Source organism: Copadichromis virginalis, linkage group LG1 (assembly GCF_057382275.1).
Source record: "Copadichromis virginalis isolate Kocher_CV1m ecotype Utaka linkage group LG1, C_Virginalis_male_GT1.1, whole genome shotgun sequence".
NCBI classification, from domain to species: domain Eukaryota; kingdom Metazoa; phylum Chordata; class Actinopteri; order Cichliformes; family Cichlidae; genus Copadichromis; species Copadichromis virginalis.
In genome coordinates this window covers 21,488,095-21,510,230 of record NC_140618.1, presented here as the reverse complement: position 1 = coordinate 21,510,230, position 22,136 = coordinate 21,488,095, and the positions used below count along the sequence as shown (strand labels likewise).

The 22,136-nt window shown below is 41.1% G+C and overlaps 2 protein-coding genes and 1 long non-coding RNA gene across 8 annotated transcripts in view; 1 reads left to right on the top strand and 2 right to left on the bottom strand.

The window, feature by feature from the left end:
* Positions 1-790: 790 nt before the first annotated feature.
* scube2 (signal peptide, CUB domain, EGF-like 2) lies at positions 791-21,524 on the bottom strand. Of its 6 annotated transcripts, none has more exons than XM_085454424.1 (23): positions 21,221-21,524; positions 19,388-19,504; positions 19,117-19,242; positions 18,798-18,932; positions 17,975-18,100; positions 17,768-17,884; positions 16,489-16,578; positions 15,754-15,870; positions 15,532-15,654; positions 14,869-14,985; positions 14,548-14,670; positions 14,134-14,250; positions 12,829-12,918; positions 12,571-12,693; positions 11,862-12,029; positions 11,336-11,542; positions 7,035-7,205; positions 5,372-5,539; positions 4,738-4,899; positions 4,450-4,647; positions 4,010-4,162; positions 3,303-3,382; positions 791-2,037 (listed from the first exon to the last, which is right to left on the bottom strand). In XM_085454424.1, exons 1-23 carry the CDS (start codon positions 21,288-21,290, stop codon positions 1,891-1,893), a joined length of 3,045 nt encoding a protein of 1,014 aa, XP_085310550.1. In that variant the 5' UTR covers positions 21,291-21,524; the 3' UTR covers positions 791-1,890. The 6 variants fall into 6 exon arrangements, with proteins under 6 accessions (XP_085310550.1, XP_085310558.1, XP_085310534.1 ...); XM_085454432.1 differs by lacking the exon at positions 21,221-21,524 and adding an exon at positions 20,551-20,618; XM_085454408.1 differs by lacking the exon at positions 21,221-21,524 and adding an exon at positions 19,901-20,092.
* Positions 20,220-22,136, top strand: part of LOC146718713 (uncharacterized) — a 9,622-nt gene continuing 7,705 nt past the window's right edge. The window contains exon 1 of the long non-coding RNA XR_014920180.1: positions 20,220-20,316. This is a non-coding gene — a long non-coding RNA (uncharacterized LOC146718713). The remainder of the gene's footprint in view (positions 20,317-22,136) is intronic.
* The window catches only part of sinhcafl (SIN3-HDAC complex associated factor, like), a 5,247-nt gene continuing 4,815 nt past the window's right edge, over positions 21,705-22,136 (bottom strand). The window contains exon 6 of the mRNA XM_085454459.1: positions 21,705-22,136. This exon is cut by the window's right edge and continues 1,488 nt beyond it. The gene's annotated coding sequence lies outside the window, so the exon portion shown is untranslated.

Sequence of the window (22,136 nt, the reverse complement as noted above, 5' to 3'; positions counted from 1 at the left end):
ACAGTTGTAAATTCCCACAGTGTGCACTATGTGCTTCGAATATTGTGTGTAGTTTTTTGCTTTATACAGTTGTCAGCCAGGCATCTAACTATGAAAAAATTACACTCCAAAAGACCCCGGGCTTCTGAAAAAACAACCCGGGCTTAAGCCCAGTAAGCCACCCCCCTGCTCCGCCACGTCACGTGAAGATAAATCGAACGCACCCTTCGGTTAGACAAGCTGGTAAAGAGCAGGTGTATCAAACTCTGGTCCGGGGAACACCAGGCGGGTCATTCTTCTTGGAAGACAATTATTATATTATCATTGTAGGTATTATCATTACTTACCTTACATTCTAAAGTGCATTGTGTTTTGGCGCTATATACATAAAATCTCAACTCAATTAAAACGCTAAGATAAATAAACAAATCGACCATTTATTTTTATAATTTCTTTATAATTTTATCTTTTTTAGCATTTACACTTGTGCTCAAGAACTATTTTGCATTATAAATATTTTCGAACCACTTTTTTCATATAGATTCTTTTCGAATTCATGGGGTTGATAGAAAATGTCCTGCAACTGTAAAATGGCCTTTATAACTATGGAAGATTGGGGGGGTTTTTTTTTTCAGTGATGAAACATCTTTTATTATCCAAGATAAATCCAAATTATGTGCAACCTTGTTACTCTAATTACTCTAGTTTATCCCTGTCTCCATATCATTTTTGATAAAATAATCATGTTTTTTTTCTTGCAAGCATTTTATCTCAAAAGTTCTACCTACTAACTCAATAATAATAATAATAATACTTAATAAAGACCAACTTTATTATTCCTCTGGAGGTGTTAAACATATACAAACACATGAACTTGTACAGAAATGAGAAAAAGTGGTTGAAAGTGGTGGAAATCCGTTTCCGGTCTTTATTTACAGCACATTCGATGTACAAAATCATAAAAATATACATACTTGTTTCATCTAGGAGAGGTAAATATAGTTTACTTCTATTTTACAGAACTTTTCATGTATTCATGGCATCACAAATTGTTCCGTTTCTCTGCAGAGTAATTCGTTGTCTTTGGTTGCTAGTGACCTAGCTGAAGCAGTCATTGTCTTGTGACTAGTTTTGGAAAGGAAAAGTATTTTTTAAAGAACAGCAGTGCTCATCCAGACACCTTAGAAGACCAAATACGTGAGCCAACAGCAAACGCAGCCATGCTATACCATTAAAGTGTATGTAGCTGCTACAAAACATTAGCGTTTCACCTAAAACTTTTTACATCATATACAAGACATTCATCAGAATAATTGCTTTTGTGGCAGGGCTACTTCTTTTGCAGTGCTAATTTCCCCAAGAAAACTTGTGTGCACTATTTGTTCCTGACATTTTTGCAGTATTTCTGTCAGTATTTCATGCCTACCTGTGCAGGCCATGTTAAAAAACTAAATGTTAAACCTAAACCTATATACAGTGTTACTGACATTCAGCATATATCTGTTCGTCTATCATATTTGTTTTTCATCCAAATGCAATTAAAGAGTCCCATAATGCCGCCATGCACAGTATTTCTCAACATTCCAATACCCAATTTGGAATTTAAATCCCAACTTTAAAATTTAAAGGGCCGTATAATGTCATTCATCTGCTGTTAGAAGTATTTTCCAAATGAGATCTCCTAATTCCTCTCCGAGGAAGCCCATATAGATCTGTGGTTTGTACCACTTCCTCAGTTAAAAATTTCACTTTTCCATTGGGATCGTTTCATCAGGTGCGGTCCTCTTGTCCAACACGTAACCTTAGAATGCGCAGGGGTCAATTGATAAAACACATAAGAGGGTCCAGTTTCTAATTTAAGCTTATTATGAAAAAATCCTGGAACCTTGTGGCAACTTTTTATTTATTTTTTTAAGGACGAAGGAACCTCAGGACTTTGGACCGCAGGAAGCGAATGAAGGATTTGGGGAACATTTCTCTCGAGTCTTGCGCTGTATAATTGAAGAAGTTTTGTGGGTGAGCCAGCACGTCAAACAGTGCCTTCATGAGCTTCTTGTCCTGAGGGGGGGGAAAAAAAAAAAAGAAGTGTGTTATCCAAAAGAATTCCTTACAGTATGTAGTCTAAGGAGCTTGGAAAGAAAAGCGTCTGGACTTCTTTAAGTTGCTTGAAGACGTTTCACCTCTCATCCGAGAAGTTTCTTCAGTTCTAAGGGTCAAATGGTGGAGAGTCCCAGATTTAAACCCAGTGGGAGTTTCCCCCCAAAGAGGGACAAAGGACCCCTGATGATCCTCTACCTAATCACATGAGCCAAGGTGTGAAAACGGGTGTAGGTAACAATCAGCCACGGTTTCGGGTGAGCTCATTGTGAAACCTGGCCCCACCCTTTCATGTGATTTCCTGAGGTCAGATGGCCCAGGGTGTGAGTGGGCGTTAAGGTGTCTGGGAAGGAATCTCAAAACTGGATTATAGATGGCAGAGAGTTGGTGTCGTAAACCAGCGCCTCTGTTCAAAGATGGTCGCTCACAGTGGACATAGATGGCTTCTTTCACTCCTCTATTCAAACCGTCTGTCCTCTCTGTCCAAAATGTGAATGTTCACATTTTGGACACGTGATTAAGTAGAGGATCATCAGGGGGTCCTTTGTCCCTCTTTAGGGGGAAACTCCCACTAGGTTTATATCTGGGACTCTCCACCATTTGACCTTAGAACTGAAGAAGCTTCTCGGATGAGAGGTGAAACGTCTTCAAGCAACTTAAAGAAGTCCAGATGCTTTTCTTTCCAAGCTCCTTAGACTACGATGACCTGGATGACTGAGAACCTTCACAGACTTACAGTATGTAATTTTTACACATAGGAAACCACAGTGACACAGGTGTCACTGTCCCTTTACACACAGAGGGAAGTTCCTATTAAAGTTTCAACACTTACTCTCTCACAGTTTTCTTGACAATAAAATGGGTCGGGGCTCTTATGGGTTCATGTGAGCGGTACTCTGTATTTCTACTTGTTCCCAAAAGAGGGTGCTACATGGTCACTGGAGCCAAACCACTAACACAGTGAGGAGTCAAAACTGGCCAGCTGATCTTTGTCAAATAAAGTCTAAATGGTCAGCTGAAAATAGCCCATGAGATAAAACAGCTAAAACTCTTAATGAGCAGGTTAGTAAGTCAGGAATGCAATGCTTTAAAAGATGAAAGTAATGGATAAATATAAATATATACAGCTTACACTAAAGGTTTTAGGTATTTTAGACCTACTCAGGCTGGAGACCACAGTGCTCCCTGTTAAACATTTGTATAATATAATTATAAAATCCTGATACCTTAAGTATTTCCTGGTGATGCTCTGAAGCATATAATCTTCCATCTCTGACGATGTCTTCTATCAACTCTTGGTAGTCCTCTGAAACAAATAACGTTCATAAATAGCTTAGTAAGAAAAAACAAACTAGATTTAAACAATATTCAGAGGTATCATCGGTTTATTCTTTCTCAATTCATCAAATTTAAAAGGGATTGTTCAAAAAACAAACAAACAATAAAACAAATGTAGAACCCTACAGAAGACTTAATGGAAACCGCAGTTTCTACAGGCAGGGGCAGATTTTTTTTTTTCCTCTTAAACGAATGAGGCACACAGTATTCGTTACACCCCACCCCCCAAAAACAAGGGACAAAAACCCACAGACATCTTTTTCCAAGTTGTCTCTGATAATCCTCAGGGAGGACACCATGTACCAATTTCAAATAACTATGGGTCGTAATGGCACCCAGCACACATCGTCTCTTCTGGGCCATTAAAAAAAAGAAAAAAAGAAAAAGATTCCTGCCAGGCCAAATGCTGCATGAATGAAATGAAAACACTTTGCTCTGCTTCTGAAAGATAAATGCTGAATGAAAATGAGGATTTCAATCATTTATATTGGAAAAATGAGAGACACAATATAGTGTGCGCTGGTTTGGTGGGACCAGGTTGTGAACTTACATGGAATTACAGTATTAATCTTATTTCCAAGACAAACCATCTCACCATCATACGTCACATATGGAACCTGGAAGCCTTTGCCGCTGTTTCCCTCATTGGACCTGAACTGTATCCAAAGCCTCTTGGAGCGGGAGGTGAAGGCAATGGGACGTTCGTACGTCTGACACGTCTCGTAGGTCGTCACAGAGTTGGGGAGAGCTGTGAGAAGCACAGAGGAAAGGCCTTAATACGTAACTACTGATGAATATGAAAACCACTCTTATGACATTAAGAGATGTTTTTCTACCACTGTGCCGATTCATCCTGCTCTGTACACACAGACTATATTGTAAGCAGACACTTGTTTTCATAACTTCTGAGGATTATAGCGTTTTAAAAAAAGGATCATAATCGTAACTTGAGCCCAAACCAAAGCAAATCCAACCTAAAACCCCTGTGTTATATTTTATTTGTTAGTTAAATGGCACAAACACAGTAGAACTCACCGCTTTTTCTCATCACCAAGTAGTCTCCACATTCATCCTCAATAGGCAGGTAGATTTCAGGGACAACAATAAGGATCCTGCGTTTGGGGGGAGGGTTAATGATCCAAGTGCACTCGATATTCGCAGGATAGTTTCCCGGGTAGTTGGGAGATTCGATGTAACCTGTAAAATCCCCGAGCTCTCCTCCACATCGTCGGTCTGTAAGTGACACAAAAATTAAAAATATCTCAAATGGAATTCTAATATTGGAAACTAAAACCCTGCCCCACCCCCTACAGATATACATACTTTTGCACTGCATGATGTTAGTGGAACCATCATAGTCGGTGGTGGTGTTTCCAGGGCAGGTGACACAGTAGTTCTGACCAAAATCCCCTTGATATGTGCCCATTGGGCAGCGAATGCAGCGGTGTGTGCTGGTGTTGTAGTAATGTCCTGGAGAGCACTGCACTGCAGGAACAAAGGCCAGCGATAGAGAGCTGTTAGCTGATTTAATGCCACCAACATTCGGGGTACAAAAAAATCGTATCCTACATTATACCTGAAAAATCTTCAGTTAAAACGTTATACATAAAAAAAACAAAACACAACAACAAAAAACTCTGCGCTTGAGTTAGAACGGAAACTCTCTGTGCCTGGTAAAAACCATACAACAGCTGCAGAGGGCAGCAGAGTCCCTATCAACACCTGCAAATGCTACACAGTGTTTTGAAGTCACAAAAAAAAAGACTTCAAATCCCCAAAACAACAGATGGTTCACTTTATTTCACAAGTCTGGCAGGCTTTCATAAACGTTCTCGGCTCCAAAAGAACCATTTAAACCCTTCGTTTATATTAAAGCTAAACTAAAGCGAAAGCTAAAATATACCAGGCAGACGTTATTAGGTTTTATATCCAGTGACATAACTAAAATCTTTCATACCTTTGGTCTCACACTCCTGAAATGAGACAGCCCCGATGCGCCGGGTGCCCAGGTCCCCTCCACAGGGGAAGCAGGAGGTGCGCCCCACCTCTGGTTGGTACGTTCCAGGTGGACAGAGCTGGCAGGGGATGAAGCCATCGTGGGAGTGCTGACCAGGGGAACACTGACCTGAACACGAACACACACACACACACACACACACACACACACACACACACAAAAACACACACAAAAACACACACACAGGGTCAGTTCACACTGTTAGAAGCAGGAAATGCTCTGTCCACTTAAAAAAAAACAAAAAAACAACAACAACAACAACTTTGCTTTACTTTTATTTAGCAAAACTTAAGAAAATACTAATGGAAAAAATGCTGTGTTACATCTCCACCTCTCACTGTGTGTAACTCCTGGGTGACTAGTACAAAGTGGATGTGTGATAGCTCGTCTTGTTTAGTCTGTCAGGCGAGATGTGACTCTGATAACAGCACAGGAGGAGAACAAAACATGGTGGCTCCTTGAGCTTTTTATTCAGGACTGAAAGAAGTTAATTCATATTCAAGCTTCTTCAGATTTACACAAAGCAAAACAACTGCCAACGAGATCTTTATCGAGGCACCACTGCTTCCTTTGTACCTTCACAACTTTATATTTAATTTTCTGCGACTGTTGCTTTTTTTGGATTATTTATTTGATATAAATATCTATAAAATATCATACATTTTTTAGTAGGTAGTTAAATAACACACAATCTCTTTTTTCATTGTTTATTTATTTGTTTTTTAATTTGGTGCAGTAAGACTGGCTATGAGAGGGGTCTGTGTCAGTAGGGAAAGCTGAAAAACATTTTTTTTTTTTTAAATGCAGTTAAAAGTCTAAAATTCATCCCTTCCTTCACACTCTCCAAAGCTGCGCAGTGGGTCAGTCTTTGGCAGGCTGATTCTGGCCCCTGGGCTTTACGTTTGACAGTTGCTTGGCATTTACATGTCACCATAAAGTAAAAAAGAGAATTTACTATTTATTTATTTGTGACCTGCTTTCTGAGCCCTAAAGGTGACTAGTTTTTGCACAAACCAGATTAATACTGGCTCAGGTGGTAGAGCAGGTCATCTACCAATCAGAAAGTTGGTGAAACAATCCTCGACTCCTGCCTGCATGCTGAAGCATTCTTGGGTAACATACAGAATTGAGTGTGTGTGAATGTTAGAAAGTGCTTAGCTACAGATAAAAGCACTGTATGGGTGCTTGGGTGAGTTGATTTGACCATTTTAACTGCTTGTAAAATTAAAAATTAGCATTAACATTTGGCTGTAGGATCAGTCAATCTGTGAAAACTTGGAAAACACAGATTTCTGAACCTGTCTTTAATTTGAAACTTGGCACCTGTAAAGTTTTGATAGCACATGATCAAAATCTGTCCACAGACAGACACTCAGAAATCTTCCAAAGCACTTAAAATAGCCCTCGTGGTAGGTTCCTGTCTTGTGACATCTCCAGGATTTCAACACATACAAAGTCAACACACAAGACATTAAATGTCAAGTTGCCTGCAGTAAAGTATGTTTAAAGGACACATCATAAAGAATTAAGACAAACCAGTTTATAATACACTATAAAATTTTATTGTTTGATGTTTTTTAAATGTTAAAATATGGTGTTTTACCTCCACACTCTGAAATGTTTCGAGCTCCCACCACTTTGGAGACTTCTCTTCCTTGAGGTGTAGGACACACCTCACAGGACATCTGTCCCTCCTCGTCCTGATACGTTCCAGCTGGACACGACAAACACCGTCCCTGATCGCCATCGTAGTAGGTCCCAACACCGCAGCTCACTAAGACACAGATGGAAAAGGACATCAAGAGAGATTAAAGTTTAGCCGTTCTGTGACATACTTGTAGCGAGACACTGTTGCATGCCCGTCTCTAGTGCACATAAAGCAAATGTCGGCCTACAAAGTTTCTCCAAAGAGTTGCTAAGCATGTGCTGACAGTTTTATCTTTGTGCTATGCTAAGTTGAGGGGGAAAAGTCATATTTTTTGAATACTAAACACACAGAAATATTTTTCAGACAGTAATTCTGTGATATAGAGTCAATTACAAACAAATGTAACTGTTTGAGGATGATGGAACATTTCCGCAAAAACTAAAAACAAACACTTAAAGATAAGCCATCCAAAACAGACGTTAACGTTTGAACTTGTAATTAAAGTCAATTTAGTAGACAGATCAGGTCAGGTGGCGCTCATGGACAAATAACCACACCATAAGAGTGTGTGGGTAAAAAAAGAACAATGCGATAAGCAGACATGAATCAACAAATATAGCAGATTGCCCCGTGGTTACACACAATCAAGCAGTCCTAACCACAGTGTAGATGTACACAATAAACACCGCAGCTACAGTGAATGATGAGACCATTAAAGAAACCCAGATCACAGCTGCCTCTCAAGTGTAATCAAAGAGGATCATGTAAATACTTGAACTGGATAAACACAGTAAAGAGCAGTGAGCGCCAGCTTTAAGAAGGCAGCTGAGCCTGAACAATTATCTATCTGTTGACAGCGTTTTCCTGCCATCTTAAAGGTATCACTGAGCTCAGTGTAGATTATTGTACCAGAGAGTGGTGCATTAGGCTGTATGGTTACAGGCCATCTTTATATGGCACCACACAATCAGATGTGAACAACGTGCAGGTAACATATCAGGACTGCATCATGTAAAGTAGTGATGCTGTTGTGATGCCTATATAAAGTTCTAGAGTCTTCAAATAGAAAACAGTAGAAGAGCATGTTCGTAAAATGTTTGTGAAATATGCCCACTGGATTCAAATGTCAGATTTGTGTCACTAAACAGAGTACGGCTTGATACTAACAAAGGATAACCTACATGATGCCTAAAGGAGAGATAAGTACATTTATCTTAGCTACAACTGTATGATAAGATGTCAGCTATGAAAATGCTTGTGCATTACATTAACACAGTGTAACTATTGCAGGTTTCAGGTTCAAGTCTCATTTTAACTGTGTCTTCTTGTAAACTTTTGCTTTTCAATTACATTCCCTTATTGTTGGTTATTCCCTTTAAGTCAACTTTTATTTGCCTGTTTAACATTTATCTTTATTGATCTGTTTTACATGATTGTTTTGCACTTTGTTCAGTGTTTGCTGTGCCTAAATGAGCTATACAAATAAACTGATCTGAAGTTATGAATTTTATTTGCTTTGGACTGCATGAAACACACACATTAAAAGTCCAAATGCCATTAAAGTACATTTGCAAACCAACCTAAAACAGCCATGCAAAAACAAAATCATGGGGACAAAAGAACAACAGCCTCTCCCAGTGCTGCCTTTACTGCATCCACACCTACACCTGTCTTAATACTTGACACAACATGGCTGTGCATCAGAGAGGAACTTTAAATGCCAACGTAAGCACCCTCAGCTCTTTTAAAAGCAATCACAGCCGCAAATCAAAGGGAGAGCTTCCCTTTTATCGTATAAAAGCGCAAACACTTGATTAAAGGGGCTAAAACACTGTTTTGCTTTGGTTCCTCCCATTCAGACTGATGCCTGTAATTAATTTGGCAATTACTGTGTCTGTCTGATAGCCGTAAGAACTTCACTTGAAAACTAAAGCTGAGCTCACACAAGAATAAATCAATTAAACTCCTGAGACTTTCGAGCAAAACGTGCCTCATATGTAGCCTTCAACCGGGCTGAAAGAAAACAACCAATATCAGAGAGAGCTCGACACACAAAAGCTTTCACACAGATCCATTATACGTGGCTCCGTAGACTGTTAGGTTTTCGTTGGGAGAAAGAAAATGTAATTCTATCAAGAGCAGCTCATTTTTGAAGCCTTTTGTTTATTCTAAAAGACCACAAGGAGCCATCACTGCATTGTCCTCTAACAGCTTTTATTTGACAGAGGGAAGCTGTGAGGGAAGAGACAGTGAGAGTGAAAAAGAGGAAAGAAAGAAAAACTTGAAGTCTTTCAAATGCAAAGAACGGTTCTATAGAGTTCTCGAATTGATGGCCCCAAAGAGGTTTAAAAGACCTTTCACCTCTATTCAAGTCCCTGGTTTTTGCCTACTTGATGACATAGGAAAACACTATGGTATCACAGTAGTAAGGAGCTGAACCCAATAAAAGAGGTCAGGTTTCTGAATCCCCCCATTCTACTTGGTCCAATCACTGCTCGCGCCCATCAAGCAGGGGCCCAAACAGCTGATGCTAATTGATTCCCATGGTGTGGGTGAAGTCAATTCTCTTTAGCAGTTTAGTGGCTAGGGGTCATGCAAAGTGGCCCCCAGCTGGGGTGCAAGGGTAGTGGGGGGGGGGACAGCACTTAAAGTGCCAGCTTGAATCAACAGCACTTCCTAAACATCTCCAACGTTAAAACAAACACACAAACAAGTTCACTGCGACACTCACATGGATGTGAGAACATGTGGACCTGTGGACACGTTCACATGAAGCCTCTTATGTATGCTTTGGTTGTTTTCCTGCACATAAATAATGTAGAGTTGAAATAAATTTTAGACTCAAAATGATCATGTTATTAATAAGCTAACATCACAAGTTATTTAAACTGAACCAATGTCCCGGAATATAAACGTTACTTCAACCAATAACCCAAACACAGCACAGAGGAGGAGGAGCTGCCACGCTTTAAACTGTGCACAGTGTTTTCTTCAAATCCACAGAAGACTGTGTTCTTCTCAAGGAGTGAGAATGAGCTTCAAATGGGGTTTTCAATGGAGTGGGCAAATTGAAAAGGACTAAACTGCACTCCAAACTAAGCCAGAGCAAAAGATGGGGGAGGAGGGAAAAATATAGCTCCTTTAAAGAGCTGGAGGTTAAGAAGAATGCCTTTCAGAGCCCCCCTCTCCTTTTTCCCTCCTCTCCCAAATTACATGTCTACACCCTTGCCACAACCAATAGACTGCCTAATGTTGACCTGAAAGCAAAGCGGGGGACGGAAGGAATAAAGACACTTAAGATGTGAAATAAATCATGTCAGGAAAGCTTAACAGCAGACGTAGCTTAAATGTTAATGATGAGACCAAAGAAAAAAAAATTACAGGGAGATGAATGGAAAGCAAAACTTATGACTTTCCCTCAACAGACATTATCTCATGAAACTACAGAGCGGCTATAGTTTGACACATTTTTTTGGCCATCAGCCATATTCCTGAGATCTGGGGATAAAGATCTGGGCCTACATTAAGTTAAAACATCCTCAACACTGACGCATATATTGAACAAAGCGCATACTGCCTGAATAAATATTTAGACATCACAATTTAGGAGGAAAGGCACCAGTTTCCCCTCGCTGATACTGAGAAGATGTCCAGCACGCAGCCAACACATTGTGAGGCCTGAAAATAGGGGCATACAGTTGCAGCCGCCAGAGAAAACACAAGCCTGCCTTGAGCTCTCCACCATCGACAGCCCTATTTAAAGAGCATTTTTCTCCAGCGCAGGTTGTATATAAAATTCAAGCAAGAGGCAGCAGGAGACCTGCCATCAGCCCTAACGTTACACTTTTATCCCATGGAGATGCTGGAAGATCTCGCAGCTTGGAGGGCCAACAACAGCTTCTCTGTTCTTCCACACAAGCTCGCTTTCCCCCTCCAACTTGCTCATTACAGAATGTCTGCAAACCAAATATGGCATTCATCTGGCCCACACCTGCTCCAAATCCAATCATTAAACCCGCCTGTCTAAATATATCTCACTGGCTTGGGCCAATTCAATTACTTAAAGCCATGACTATGGGTCTACTGTGTGTATGGGGTATGCTCACAAGTGCTGCTGCCTCAAAAAACAAAGCGGTGGGAAAGATGAAAAGCATTAACGTTTCCAGTAGAAGTTTTGCCTGGATTAACTGTTTGTGCTCTGCTCGTTAACAGGATTTCTACAGTGAATAAACACTACACACATAAACTCAACTCACCACATTTTCTGCCCAAGAGCATCTGTCCTGCTATGCAGTGTCCTGGCAGCTCTGCCAGCTGGCTCGGACTCCTGGATAGATTGTAGTCTGCTCCGGCAAAGTGGAGGTGGAACTGCTCCCGGTTGATGGACTTCCGCAGGGTCCTGATGGTCTTCCTGAGCCTCTTCTCTGAACGGCGGCGTGCGCAGTTCACGTCACAACCCTCTGCTGAGAAAAGCACTCGATACTGCAAGAGTTTCCAAAGCAAGATTTCCTATTGTTCACCTGCAATAACCTACGATTTCATGCCTAGATTCCCATAAGCTTACTTCACACCGCTAACGCAGAAATCAAGGAAATTAAACAAAAACACCCTTTGCCCCAAATCTAGAGCCCATCACCAGAGCCAAGTCAAAACAGGAGATACTTTTACACAGCTTGGTTTGTTTAGTGACAAACAGAGCGGCGAAAGACAGATTTAAGAATCATAATCACAGGTCGCAGACAGACAGGCGGGCAGCCAAGCAGAAACCACAGAGAGACCAACCTGTTACCTCCTCTAGGTTCACATCCAGCTCAAACTCAGCAGTGATTGAGGAGCCGTCCTCCTCGCCGGCCTTCCTGCCATGGCGGCTACGCATTCTCTGTCCGGATGAGGTGCAGCGCAGGCTCACGTAGCTGAACTGGACATTTTCAGTGAAGAGAAACTTCCTTTCTGTGAACATGGGACACAACAAACCCCCAGCAAGCACAACAAAGAGAAAAATTGCACAGTTGTTAACAGACAGGAAACATTAATCACATACAATAATCTTTGGTCATGCACAGTGAAAAGCTAATAGAACAAAGGGGATGCAATGGCAATGAGATGTTGGTTTCCTTTCAGTGTCTGTGAGGGATGTACCATGCTGAGCCCCTTTTGTAGAAGCAAAATAATCCTACAATCAGAATCGTGTTTGATTGATAGCTAGGTCACACACAACTGAAAGGCATCCTGTGGCCAATTACATCCTCCCTGTCACTGGCAGACAAAGTGCTGTGCTGAGATGTGGAAGACACTCAAAACCACATCACTTTCCCCGCAAATTTCTTTCACATTTGCTCTTGGTTTTTGGTTTTCTTTGAAGCATCTTTAAGGTCTGCTTCAGAGTCTTTAGATGTTGGCAGTTTTCGGTAAACCCAAAATGTTTTTTAACCAGCAACATAAAGACGATATAACTCTAAGTCTTGTGCTTTGAGTCGGCGTGGCGCTGTACCTGAGCGCGCTGAGTTTAGGCTCTCCCTGAGTTTCTCCTGACTTCGTTTTAAGTTGCACCTTGCGGTGCCAGACTTAAAAGTGGCCGTTGTCTTAATGCGGGCAAGGCTGGCCGTTTCTCGACCTGCACGACAGGGGGACAGAAAATATCGTTATCAAGTGAAGACAAGTAAAGCGTGACCTACCTGTTCCTGTGTTACTGTTTTCTTTGGCAGAGCGGAAAAAAAAAAGATGTAAATCTGCGATGTCCTGTACTTGCCTAAGCAATATGAGCCACTGTTGTTCTTTTGTGCGTCAGCCAAGCAGGGCAGAGGCATTCCACAGGTCACTGTGTAGGAATCCTCCGTCCCTGAAAACACACGAGGCCGTGACACAGGGACCGACACTGACAAAAGTAAGGGCCAAAAAAACAACTAAGACAAAAGACAGGCAGCATGTATGAACATGAAGTCCGTCAACAGACTTTTCACTCAATTAAATCTACAACTGTTGAGCTTACTGACTAGTTGCACTTCCACCTGACTGAATTGTGCTGTTTGAAGACATAATATACAAAAAGCATCCTCGATGTATCATAAGCTTCTTCACCAATCCACCCTGGTCCTTTTTATCTCTCTCTAACTAACCTGTGAACCTGCAATTGTCAAAATATCCTGATTTAAATGTGGGACTTGTAGCAGTGCTAATCCTGCTGGATTAGTTGACATGTTTTGCAGCTGCTTCACTCTGACAGCCCAACACCAGCCATCTGCTTCATATCAGCAAGTAGCTCTTGTTAAAAAAATTTTATTCACACCCCCAGTTAGCTGTTACCACAGCAACAAGTACTTTTCTTGGGGTCCGCAGAGAGTCAACAAGTAAACTGAAGAGGGCAATATGATAAAAATAAACTATGAAAGAGACAAACCATCAATTTATCTCATTCAGGGAACCTATCCCAGCTGTCATAGGGTGAGAGCTGCGGTACACCTTGGACAGGTCATCAGCCTATCGCAGGGCCAACACAGAGAGATGTACCCATGCATGTTCTTGGACTGTGGGAAGAAGCCAGAGTACCCAGAGAGAACTCACTGTGAGGCGACAGTGCTGACCACAGCACCACCCAATGATAAGACCATTAATGTATATTCCACATACATGCTGTATTTTTATGCAGCTTTATTTTATTTGGATATTCTTAGTTTATTAGTATTTCATTTCATTATTTTTTATCTTTAATGTCATATCTTTCTCAATTTTTTTTTTAGGTGCTTCTAATCTATTTATAGGTCATTTTATCGTCTATTTCTTAATGTTTTTGTTCTCTTTTTAATTTATTATATATATCACATATTATTGCATATTATTTGCTTTGCTTTATCACTCTTTGTTCTCATTATCTACTGGTTAGTCATCTGTGAAGCGCTGTGAACTGCACTAACTTGCATGAAAGATGTCCATACAAATAAAGACTGATTGCATGACAGATGATATATAACGTAGCCAAAAAATTGCTCAGTTATTAAACCAACACACCGGTTTATCGCAGCTCACACTATACAGAGATCTGGCTCAACCAACTCACCGCTGCTGATGTGTACTTGAGACTGGCAGGTCAGAAAGCAGCGATCCCCTCCCTCCTGCTTGCTACAGTTCAAAGTAGGTTTAGATGGGGGCTGTGCAGGTGATAAACCCTCAGCCGCTAGATAAAAACCACAACAAAACTCAAACATGTTCAAAAGCAGGAAGGAGGAAGATGCACATGAAGATGAAGAAGCACAGAAAGTCCAAAATCCTGACAGCTTTGTAGCATTTTGGATGGATTACTCAAGCACAAGAAAATTAAAGAGTAAACAAATAAATAAATAAAGAACAACTCAAAGTATCTCCTGTTTTTGTCCACAAAGGTGTTTGCTGTCACACTTCATCACTGCACAATTTCCATTGAGACGTGACAATAACAGACCTGCTTGTCATTCAGAGACAGGTGCTAACCTACCGATGCAGTCCTTTTTGTTCCAATGTAGCTTATAGCCGGGACGGCAAAAGCATTCAAATCCACCCACGGTGTTCTCACAGCCATGCTCGCAACCGGCATTGTTCACACTGCATTCATTTATATCTGGGATGGGGAAAAAAAAAAAAAAAAATGGGGAAAAAAAGTTACTCTTTATCATTTCAGAGATCGATTTCCAAAAACGCCAGTGAGCAACCACTCACATCTATGTGCTTAATCAAATAAAACATTTAAATGCATCAAGCACTTGTGTGTTATGCTGAACTTGTTATGTGTAGTGCCCTCCACCCAACTTAGTCTCACCTCCACAGTGGGCCAGTCCATACATGGTATAGCCTTTGTTGCACAGACACTGAAAACCACCCGGGGAGTTCACACAGGTGTGATCACATGTGCGCTCGAAGAAGCATTCGTCTATATCTGTAATCAAAATCAGGCAGATGACATAATAGCAGGGCAGTCAGTTACAATCTTCGCCAGCAGGAATTTCCCCATCTAATGACGACCATTTTCCTACTCAGTGAAGTGCGACAGGTACATTACACTACAGCAGATTAAAAAAACAAAAGCAAAAATACTAGCTTTTCATAGAAACGACTTTTAAAAAAGAAATCATTGTCATCAATCATGCCAAACTCTGATGCAAAAAAAGGTAAACAAAAGTAAACCCCAGAAAAAGGGTTTACATGCTCCCTGATGTATTCAACTCTTTAAAGCCTGAACCATGAAATAATTGTCAAGTAATTCAAGTTGAATAAAATCACACTAATGATGTAGAAGTCTGAAAAACTCAGAAAAATTCAACATGATCCTAATTTTCTTTTTGTAAAAAAGAAAAATCTAAATTCACTCAGTGATTAAAAAAAAAAAAAAAAAGGAAACAAGAGAGAGATGTTGTAAATGTCATCATTATCTCGTTCATGCAAGTTCCTGTTACTGCTCCTGCAGTTCAGGAGCCACGTCTACCTTGACAGGAGCGTTCGTCTGTCAGCAGCTTAAAACCTTTTCTGCAGTTGCACTCAAAGCTGCCGATGGTGTTCTTGCAGGAGTGATCGCAGCCGCCGTTGTTGACCTCGCATTCATCGATATCTGCGGGTGAAACAAGTGAGATTCTAAGAACACATTTTCACATGCAGGTTTGTTAGCGTATTAAGATACTATCCCTCGTTGTGAAGACGGCAGTCTGACCTTTGCACGTCTTCCCATCTGGCTGAAGCGTGAAGCCAGCGGGGCAGCTGCAGCGCACGCCGGTGGATGTGTCTTTGCAGGTGCAGTCGCAGCCGCCATTGTTCACGGCGCAGGTTTCTAAAAATGCAACACGAGTTATCACTGCATGCAAAAGACCTTTCTCCTAGTGGGGAATGCTGTGCTTTCCATTTGTGACAAAATACTAGAACTTAGCAGAATAAAACGATTTCCTGTAAAGTACCCTTTAAACAATTTCGTCCACTGATTTAAAAGGTTAAATTAACGTGCAGAATTTAACAATATTGTGCGTCTAACGTCACTGAGATGTTTGGATTAGGGCTGACCCGTACAGTCTCACCGGATGAGACTGCATACCTAATAAAGTACCAATCACACAATGTTTTACATGTATTGAGTGATCCAGAATCACACAACTGATGAATACTCAACATAGAAGAAAAGATTCACATGCTTTCCTTTCCAAATGGAAGGAAAATGTGAAATGTACCACACTGTCACATACGTGTATATTTCAAGTGAGATCGGCGGTGAGAAAGTGAGCATGCAGCCATTTCACAGTTTGCTCAAAAGACTGAGGAATGTATCAGTTTGCTAGAAATAAACTCCTCTCCCCACTCCTGAGGGCTTCCTGGAAGCTTCACACGTAAAAAAACAACAACCAAAAAACCCAAAAAAACCCACACAAATTCAAAACTGGGGGAGTCTTATTATTACCCATTAACAGCCTTCGTTTGACCCGCTTGTCCACCTCTGTAAAGGACGTGGCATTGTGGTCCAAGGACTCTGTGGTGGCTTCATCTCGCTCTGTGACACACAAAACCAGAGTAATGCTTTACTGTTATCCTCAGTGAGTGTTTATGCCAGCCATCAGGGCGCAGATGTGTTTTGACACTTGAGATGTTCAGCTTGTGGTGGCTTGGTGTGTGTCAGATAACACGGCAGATCAGAAAAGTGAATCACGGAGACAACGTCGCAGTGACACGCCCAGACCTCACACACACTGCTGGCTTGGAAGGAGAGATATTACCCGCTATCTGACGGCTGATCCTTATCCTTTACAACTGCTGTGTGGAAAAATGCACGCTGCCTAACAGGAGAACTGATAGAGAGAAAGAGGGATCCTCTAATTTCATCCATTCGTAAGGGTAGCCTCCTCGTAACGCAAGAAGAAAAAAAAAATAGTGTAGGCAGCTCCTGGACTTCGCCCACCCTGGGCTGAAATCTAGATCCATTTTGCTACATACTGAACATAAATGAGTATATATATGTATGTAAAAACAATTATCATCAGGTTAAAACATTGTATACATGTTTTGTGTTTCTTTGTTAAAGCTTTAAAATGCTGTAAACATCATCTAGATTTGAAAGCATGACTCCAATTAAGTCATAAAAAAAGTTCATCTAGCCTACAGCGTTATTTTATTATTGGGTCAGTTGACACTTAGAGTATGACTGCTTTCAAAACGCCATATTTTTTTAAGGCTGAACCATTAGGATGGGCTTATTATTTGGCATCTTTGGAAAAATGTTGCAATGTCACTTAGCAACCTTGCACGCTGGTTGGAAAATGATGTGAGGACATTAAAGATAGTAGAGGATATTTGATGTGATGTGTTTTAGATGACAGAGTGGTCTAATGTGCTTGCTGGATGGCTGGCTATGGAGTGGGAAACATTATCTTTACCAGGCAGGATTGGAATGACAAAGATATCTTCACCATATTAACAGCTCATGGAGATAAATTTTTGTCTCACCTCCTTTTTATGCATGTACACCTACCACCTGCTCACCTGATCCTAAGCATGCTTTTTTAAAAAACAACAACAACGTATATACAGTTTGTATGCACGGGCATATACTGTCCTCTCTTCCTCCAAAATTCAATAACATATCAATCATAAAAAAAATGATGTGTATCCCAGCATTTCTTTCACTACAACATTGTGCTCACTGTTTTGCATTCCTCGTCTCACCTCAGTGTCAGCCTGCTTACCTACACATGAGCTCCTGTCAGGCTGCAGAGTGTACCTGCTGTGACACCTGCATATGGAGCCGTTCTCAGTGTCCTCGCAGATGTGCTGGCAGCCTCCATTGCCATGGTTACAAGTCACTGTAAGGTAAACAACATGCAACTACTAATGCAAATAATCAGTTCAACATAAGAAGCCCGATGCACTTGCGAGTGTTAGCGTGCACGTACAGATGCAGTCTCTCTGGTTCTTGGCCAGCTCAAAGCCTGGACGGCACTCACAGGCCACACCCCCTTTGGATGTCTCCTTGCAGATGTGGGCGCAGCCGTGCTCCTTATTCATACAGTTGAGGCCCTCTGGATAGAAAGAGGGAGAGAGGTACACAATGAAACTCTCCTACAGTGACTGACCAGCTACACACAAAGGCGCACATACTGAGAGATTAGTCTGGAAACTTGAAAGACACTGATTGTTCTCACGCCCCTACACAAGCCAAAAACATCCACTGCTGCGTTATTCTTAGCGCCTCTACAGAGGGAACAAGAATCTAAAGTTCATTCCCCAAAAAAACCTCCAAACAACAAAAAACAAAACAACATATTCAATGGTGATTTGTAGCAGCATTTATATGGACGGGTCACAGCTGAGCGGATAGGTCCACTGGGATATAAAAGGGTTGTCAAGACCCGATGGAGTGGAAAGTAGTCACATTTGAGTCGACTTCAGTGAAGGAGACGAAACAAAGGCGCTTCAGACTAATCTGTGACACAGACCGCATAGACCAGAGTGTTGCAGTTATTGACTTATTTTGTTCTGAGGGACACAGAGATCCTTTTTCCCACAGCATGTTGCTGTTTCAGATGAAAGCTCAGTGACAGGAGCCAGCTTGAACCTGTCACCCCTCATTGTGTCATCAGTCTCTTGGAGAATCTGCCACATCTTTCTCTCGCTTTCTTTTTTACTAGTTTTACACAATACACAGGCATCCACAAACACACAATCTTTTGTAGATGAGTTAGCGACTATTTCAAACTTTGTGTTACATATACTCACCAACAGAGCGGTGGATGCACGTGTGCTGGTTGTCGCTGAGGAAGAAGCCCTCTTTGCAGCGGCACTCGTAGCTGCCCATTGTGTTGACACAAGTGTGCTGGCACCCACCGTTGTTGAACTGGCATTCATCCACATCTACAGGACAGTGAATCGATCACACGAGTAAACAACTTACAATGCTTCAGGTGGGAGGTATTCACTTACATAAACCAACACAGACCGTCTTCAGCGTTTTATAAAGCATGAGTTTACACAGCTGAGGACACAAGCTCCCTGTCTACCATGAAAGATTGCTTATTTAGTTTAAAGCTAATCTTACCTAGACAGTTATGTCCATCATGTGCCAAATGAAACCCATCATAACAAGTGCAGCGATAATTGCCTGGTGTGTTGTTGCACTCATGCACACAACCCCCATTGTACTCCAGGTCACATTCATCAATATCTGAGAAACAAACAACACATAAAGGTTGGGGTGGGGAGAAAAAGCTAAAAATGCTAAAACATCTTAGGCTCTGAACAATTAGAACAAGGTGTGGCTGCAACAGGAAGAAAAGAAATCTGTGGCTAAACATTTACACAATGCTTACCTTCACACTGTTTTCCATCGCCTTTAAAACCTGCTTTACACGTGCACTTATAAGAGTCTTGGGTCGTTTGACAAATAGCGTCAATGTGACAGCCATCACTTCCCTCTGCGCATGGATCTACAGGAAAGCATTATCATCAAAAACACGTTAGAAAATTAACAAAAAGGCGACATATTTGTGAGAATGAAGCCGGAAAATTCAGATTTAACTGATAAAAACGAAATAAAAGAGTATGAGTCGAAATGGGGGGGGGGGGGGGGGGAAAGTCCTGTGAAAACCTGAATGTTAACAACATGCCAAAAAACAAAACTTTTTGGAAACGTTTATGTACACAGAGCGCGCAACCTGCCACGGCAGTGCTGTTTTTTCCTATAATACAAAGTTGTTAGGAATTAGGAGAAAATGCTAAAAGTCGCTGCTGGTGAAACGACATGGAGCGCACTCCTGGGAAAAGCGTGCGTAAAGTCTCCACGACTGCAAAAGACAACACACACACACTCACTACAGTCCCACCTCGAAACTCTGGAAGCGCTGCGCTTTGGCGACTATTTAACAGGAGCAAAAACAAACAAAAGTCCCTTGCAGCCCAAACAGCTCCCATGGTGATATGATCCAACTTTAGAGGTCTTTCTCAAAAGGACGCGTACGCACTGAAGTCGCGAGCGAGCGTCCGCCTCATTTTCATTCTAGCCTGTCAATCCGCTTCACAAGGCGCTTTTGAGAAGAGAAAGGAGTGAGTGAGTGAGAATAAGAGCGTGCGTGCGCGCGCGAGCACGTGAGAATGGAAAAAACGCTTTTGAAGCAGGGTTGAGTCAATAGAGGGAAGCCAAAGAAAAGCGGAAGCGTCAAGTGTGTGTAACAAGCATCACAACGGCAGCGCGCTGCAGAGGCTTCTATTTTGAAAAAAAGAAATGCCCGGAAGTGTTATGGTAAATGCTAATTTACAAGCTCCTTTGAGTGGCTTTAAAGTCTAAACAGCGTTTGGTGTCTGTGTATGGTAGCACGGAGGCGAGCGACAGTCGACAGTGACTGTTGCTTAGCTGAAAGCGATTTACTCGTAGGGCATCGTTTCGAAAATGACGACCTGTGGTCGTTCCAGGCGCCGGTTGCCTCGGTAACCCTCTAATAAATACGCTAGAGGCAGAGCAGTTGGAATTACTTACTCATGGGCTCTGGTTAGAGGTAACCTAGTGGTAAATATGCTACAAGGTCATGTGTCAATCAACGATATTCTACATTCTCATTAGTAGTCGCCTTACTGCTCGCCTGGGATTTGAAATAAAAAATGTTTGTCCCGAAGTCCCACCCACTTCGGTGTTTCGCCCGGAGTCGCTTAATGTCTTTGCCTTTCAATGATTTCTAGTGGCCTTATCGGTTTGAATCGCTTCCAGTGTGGACTCAGCTGCATATTAAGTTCTCTCAATTTTTACATATGTAATATAAAATATATGACATAACATAAGAGTTTACATGTCAGATAGCAAACCAGATGTCACCGGAGAAACTCTGTGTTGCCATATGCGTTTTTGTTAGGGACACACCAAGTCTTGTTTAAACTTTAAGTTGACTTAAGTTTTAAAATACTTACAGGCTTTTTTCACTGCCGTTGTAATGTTTTACGTGCACTACTGTGTGTATATATACTACGAGTGCATTAAGCTAAATATTAGCTAACTAGCTACTCCTGGAAGCGAACGTTAATTAAAAAAGCGTGGTTGCTAGGCAACGAACGATTTTAGTTCTAATTGATAATCGCTACACGAAAGACGCCTTGTTTACCAGTCAAATAAATAGTTAACTTTAAAGTCAGGCGTTGTTGTGAAAGCTACAGACCTGAGTAAGAGTGGAGTACGTACACTTGCTTCAGCAGGGCTGTTAGCTTAGTATCGACGTTTACATGCATTTATGAGCTTTTACCATCGGACAAATAAGCTAACGATGGTAGAATTTGCTAAGATTGCACCATACTGATTTTTACAGCCGCAGTTTTCCCTACTGTGACTTAGGTTCAATTATCAAAATGCAACTCCAGTTATGCAATATAAGTGAAATCCCAATCTAGCCAATAAACAGGAACACCTTTAACCCCTGCAAACAGCAAAGGGACCAAAAGCTCCATCAGCGTTAATGTAGCTCTTTTCCACCACCTGCTGGTGCAGAAAAATATGACAGGCCGCTATTTTTTTTTTCTATTTTTTTTTATTGTAATACAGAACTACTTTGTGGTACAGTATAAAAAAACAAAACGAAACATACATTGCATGTTCAAAGGAAGCGCACAAAATTTCTGAAAGGCTCTACATCAATTATCTAAAAATTTCAGTTACAAAAGTTTTTGTAATAAATAAACATAAATTACATAAGAACCATAACGGAAAGATCAAATAATTCTTTAAGGCACATCTGATATCCCAAAATGTACCTCTTAAAAAATATGGCAACTCCCTAAGGACAAAAAAAAAAAAGCTTATTTTCCAGCTTAAAAGGAAGCAGCATTTCTCCTTTTAATAAGAATCATAAACATGTTCAGCATTTAACAACCCTGCCGCAGAAGATAATATATTAAGCAACTTTACAGAGCATTGCCTGTCAATTCTTTTAGTTTGAGACCACTTATAATTATGTAAAAAAAACAAAAAAAAAGCAACCGTTATCACTGCAGTATTAATTTGAGACAGTATGGCAAAAAACTGCAATCTGAGCATTATTTTTGACATGACAAAGACAAGAATGATTGTGAGACAATGAC